The 5,032-nt window shown below is 31.1% G+C and overlaps 1 protein-coding gene across 1 annotated transcript; it reads right to left on the bottom strand.

Annotated features, from left to right (window-relative positions):
* Positions 1-1,340: 1,340 nt before the first annotated feature.
* Tpr2 (Tetratricopeptide repeat protein 2) lies at positions 1,341-4,773 on the bottom strand. Its single transcript, XM_003701130.3, has 11 exons — positions 4,485-4,773; positions 4,060-4,148; positions 3,871-3,995; positions 3,609-3,797; positions 3,417-3,535; positions 3,177-3,330; positions 2,950-3,114; positions 2,712-2,877; positions 2,493-2,639; positions 2,259-2,420; positions 1,341-2,179 (listed from the first exon to the last, which is right to left on the bottom strand). Exons 1-11 carry the CDS (start codon positions 4,532-4,534, stop codon positions 2,076-2,078), a joined length of 1,470 nt encoding a protein of 489 aa, XP_003701178.1. The 5' UTR covers positions 4,535-4,773; the 3' UTR covers positions 1,341-2,075.
* Positions 4,774-5,032: the final 259 nt, after the last annotated feature.

The raw sequence follows: 5,032 nt of genomic DNA, 5'->3' as shown, positions 1-5,032 counted from the left end.
GCTATTTGTAAATTATTCGTGAATCATTAATTACAAACTTTTCCTGACTTGTCAATTTTTATCCTTGCAAATTATTTTCTTTCCTCTTAGTTTTTAACCATTGCTTCTTCGACCAATTCTTCTTTGAATAATATAAACTTTTTGTACAAATTTAAACTTACTGAGCGAGCGCGCCGAAGGCGAGGGTGAACTAAACGTAAAAAATGAGGGTCCGAACACGCATATAAGGAAAATAAAAAAATGAATATTTTCGCACTTTGACGACGTAGTATGGTTCCTGAGGCATATAGAAACAAATTTCTATTAGGGTTTGATGCGTTTTGATGCCTAATAAAGGCAGAAAATGAATTTTTGTCGAATTCGGTCGAAAACGGTACAGGTGGCGCCATCTAGCGGCGAGTGGCGGAACTACGAAAAACTAAAATCTCGATTCTCTCGAAAACTAGGGACTTTTTCGAAATTCTGAGACATACAAATTGTTCCTTATCGCCTACGGAATTGAACGAATGTAATTATAGCCCGCTAGGACAATTATTAAGGAAAATAGAAAAATAGCCCATTTCATGGACTAAAATATTGGCGTCCATCTAGCGGTGAAAGTTGGAACTACAAAAATAGAAAATCACGATTTTCTCGAAAACTAGGGACTTTTCCGAAATTCTGAGATATACGAATTGTTCCTTGTCGCCTACGGAATCGAACGAATGTAATTATAGCCCGCTAGGACAACTATTAAGAAAAATAGAAAAAAAGCCCATTTCATGGACTAAAAAATTGGCGTCCATCTAGCGGCGAAAGTTGGAACTACAAAAATATAAAAATGCGATTTTCTCGAAAATTAGGGAACTCTGAGTACTTCTGAAGCTCAGAAAGTGTCATGTGATCGCATTAGAAGCAAAATAAAGCAATAAAAGTTTCCTGAGAGCTTTAATAAAGAAACTAAAAAATATGTCATTTCATGGAGAAAATTACAGATTTTCTACTTCTACTAATTCCCGCTTCTTTACATCAGCGATACGATCAATTGAGAAATAAATAAATGCGACGCGATCACCTTTTCGAGCTGAATTTCGACTCCTGGTATCAGGATTAGAGATTCTTAAAGGAGGTTGGTGATCAAGAGAGTATAAAACCAAAGTAAGTAACAGGCAAAGGAAATTTTCTCTTTACCGTTGCTAGATGACGCCGCTTACACCGTAGTATAATATTTCATTGACCTCTTCTGACATTCTGCCATCCTAATAATAAAAACTGAAATCGAGTCAGAATTATTACAACGATGTTATGAAATGATTTGAAACACCGATTTATAACACGAACAACAATGGCATAAACACAAATTTAGTTTTAGGATCTTTCAGAATCTTTATTGACCGATATTTATTACATTTAGCTGGATATTACATTTGTAGTACAATCTAACGTACAGTGGATTACTGAATTAACAAATTCTGATTATTTCAAACAGTATAGTTCAATTTACATTCATTTTAATAACTACCAACTATGACTGAAAGATAAATTCCGTAGCTGTTTCAGAATTTATTATTGCTCAATATAACAATATTCAACACATTAATATTTCTACAGGGTTTCCAATGGTAATAGAGAAATCGCGTAACACGTATATGAATCAAAGCAGAGTTTCAGAGAATTCGTTGCAGATATTATGTAGTTCAACTCGATTCTCTAATGGCTCGTGTTATGTAATGGTTTAATTATGTAAAAATAAGATAAAATAACTTAAATGTAATAAGTACCTACGTCAATGTAACTGTACTTCGTCAAAAACATTTCTTTCACTTAAAACATTTATACGAGCGTTAAGGTTCAGTCGTGCTTACTGTCTGTATCGTAGGTCTATCAAGATGTCATATGTCATATTTACAATTATTTAAATAAATATATAAAACTATATATAATAATAGATTTTACATTATTTATACTACATGCTGACACGGGATGTACTATGAATGGAAGATACACAAACCCAGTACATTGATCTATAGAGTAGAATAAAATTCTGATGGTTTAAGACGTTAAAGTGGTATGGGAACTTGTACGTTGGAATGCTGTTAACTAAACTGGAAAGAAAAGCCATCAGGAAAATCGGATGCATGGAACTGATAGCTATCGCTCTGGTTGAAGAACGTTTGGAACGCTGCAGTTGGATCGATATCTACAAATATATTTTCGATATTAGATGTTTGTTAAGAAGAACCCCGAAAAAATGAAGTAAATCCAAAAAGTATTTAAACCTTGAAATCCTCCATCACCGTCTTCGATGTCATATATGTCGTGTCCACTATCGTAACGTGACCGTTTCTTAGGATCAGATAGAATCCCATATGCTTCGCCTACTTCTTTAAATTTCTTTTCTTGTTCTCTCTTTTCCCCTTCAGTTGCATTGGGGTGTCGATCTGAACGATTGACAACGAAAACAGAAATTAGTAAATTTAAATAATTGAACAAATATATATTTTCGAACTTACCAGGATGATGAACCATTGCTCGTTTTCTATACGCTTTTTTGATATCATCGGTTGATGCATTCTTATCGATACCTAAAATCTTATAATAATCTTTCCTCTTTGATTTCTTCAGTGCTACTTTTGCTTCCATTAATAACCGTCTGTTATCTACAAAGTAACATTAATCATTGATTATAAAATGAAATGATCGATTATAAAGAAACGAATTATTTCGTTTACCGCGACTTTTATCTATTTTGCATGCTTTTTCAAGATCATAAACAGCTTTTTCATAATCTTCGAGCTCCATATACGAAGCCGCTCTTCTTAAAAGAGCTTTCAAATAATTTTCATCTAATTTTAATGCTTCTGTACATTCTATTACTGATTCATTTAGCCGGCCTAACTGCAAAGTAGTAAACAAAGTTTTTAACCTTTTTCAGAAAATGTATCCTAAACGAAAATAAAAATATAATACCTTTGCTGCAACTATTGCTTTATTAAAATGAAGTTTTGCATTTGTTACTATGTTTTGAGGATCTATGGCCAAAGCTTCGCTATATAATTTGTATGCTTCCTGATACTGTTCCTTTTTATAAGCTGCATTTCCTTCTTCTTTTTTCTTCTTCAGGCTTTTAGCTTTCTACAAAGTTATAGTATAACATTATAGGGGTTTCAAAAAGATTCGATTGAACCATTTGTTACCTTATATATCTCTAATGTCTTTGCATGATCTGGTGCTAATCTGAGTATTTGTTGAAAATATGCAAATGCTTTGTCTATATTATCTTGGAAATACAAACATACTGCTCGAATACACATAGCATCCACATTTTGCTTATCAAAATGTAAAATATCACTGAAATATAAATGAAAACGGAATAAAATAGGATCTAGTGGTCTAATGTGATTTATAAACTTTGGGAACAGTACAGACAAACATACTTTACAATATTTTGTGCATCTTGATATCTTCCCAAAAATGCTAAGCACTCTGCTTTAGTCAACTTGAATCTTGTACACGAAGTGCTTATGTCGCAACAACGATCCATACAATACACAACCTAAATATATTACAAAAGATTGATAATTATTAATTGCATATACATTTTATGTTATCCAAATTGGACACCAAACCTTACGATAATCCTTAGCAGCATATGCAGCTTCTGCATCTTTTATAAATTGCTGTACAATTTTCAAAGACCATTTTGCTCCAGATATTGCTTCATTTTCAGGATCGAGTTCTATTAACTTTGATAATGTAGTTTCAGCCTCCATAATTTCCCCCAAAATTAAACAACATTTTATGACCCTCACATATGCCTAAACATAAATAGATTAAAATCAAATACTACTTAATTGTTTCATATGGTTTTATACATAGTTCAAAATTTACTTTAAACGATTTAGGATCCAACTGCATGCTTTTCCTTGCATTTACTAAAGCATCACGATATTTTCCAAGCATTATATAACATGCTGCTCTGTTTGCATAATATAATGCATTATCTGGCCACAGTTCTAAAAAAATATTCATCTTGTCTATTTGCCTGTCATAGGACTATATTTAAATGATATACTTTACCAATAAGTTCGCTATAAAGTATCAATGCTTTATCATATTTGTTTAGAAAATGAAGTTCCTTAGCAGCTTGATTCTTCTTATTTGCCAATCTAAAACATGATAAATGATTCAACATTTATAACTTTATAACAAGTCACCAAGCTTACATAAAATTGATAACAAAATAAGAATTATTCTGCAGACTTTGCATATTGCATGAAATTTTATAATTTATAATTTACAGAATTAAATATATTTTATTCAAAGACTATGTAATGTGTATAAATTACTTACAATTACATTATATTAAATTTTTTAAATAGATTACATTGTAATCAAGAAGGTGATCAACCAATTTGAGGGATATGCTATTTTTGCTTGATTAAAAGTGGATAATTATGATAAAGTGTAACAATTGATATTACATTTCCATGTTATATACTTACTCTTCAATGGATTTTTCAGGATCCATATCAGTGGTCGTAGTACTTGCCATTATTACTGCAGCCTTTACGATAATGAAGTAGGAATATTCCCGCAAGACAAAATGACATTCAACGAAATGTTACGTCTTATACATAGACTATTCGATACTTTCTATCAAACTAATAATCTCGTTATATCGAAATATACACACTCTACCCAAAATTTCCTTATTTTCTTTGTGTAAAAGCTTTACTTCCTCTAATACTACCAACAGAAGGGACGCATTTGTAATGATCTCAAGATGGGAGTACCTACGTGTTCAAAAATGCATTCAAAATAATTCATTAAAATTTCAATACTCTATTATTTAACGCTAATTATTATCCATATACAAAACGAACAATGTTATCGATTAATTATTATTTATATAAATTTATTCGAAAAAATTATTTGAAAATTATTCTGTACGTATTAAATATTATTTTAGAGATTTTGTAAATTTTAACATTTATAGATTTACATTTCTATAACATAAAAAATTTTTTAAAAAGTTGTTGGGAAACAATAG

Source organism: Megachile rotundata, chromosome 16 (genome assembly GCF_050947335.1).
Source record: "Megachile rotundata isolate GNS110a chromosome 16, iyMegRotu1, whole genome shotgun sequence".
Taxonomy (NCBI): domain Eukaryota; kingdom Metazoa; phylum Arthropoda; class Insecta; order Hymenoptera; family Megachilidae; genus Megachile; species Megachile rotundata.
This window is presented reverse-complemented; position numbering and strand designations above follow the sequence as displayed.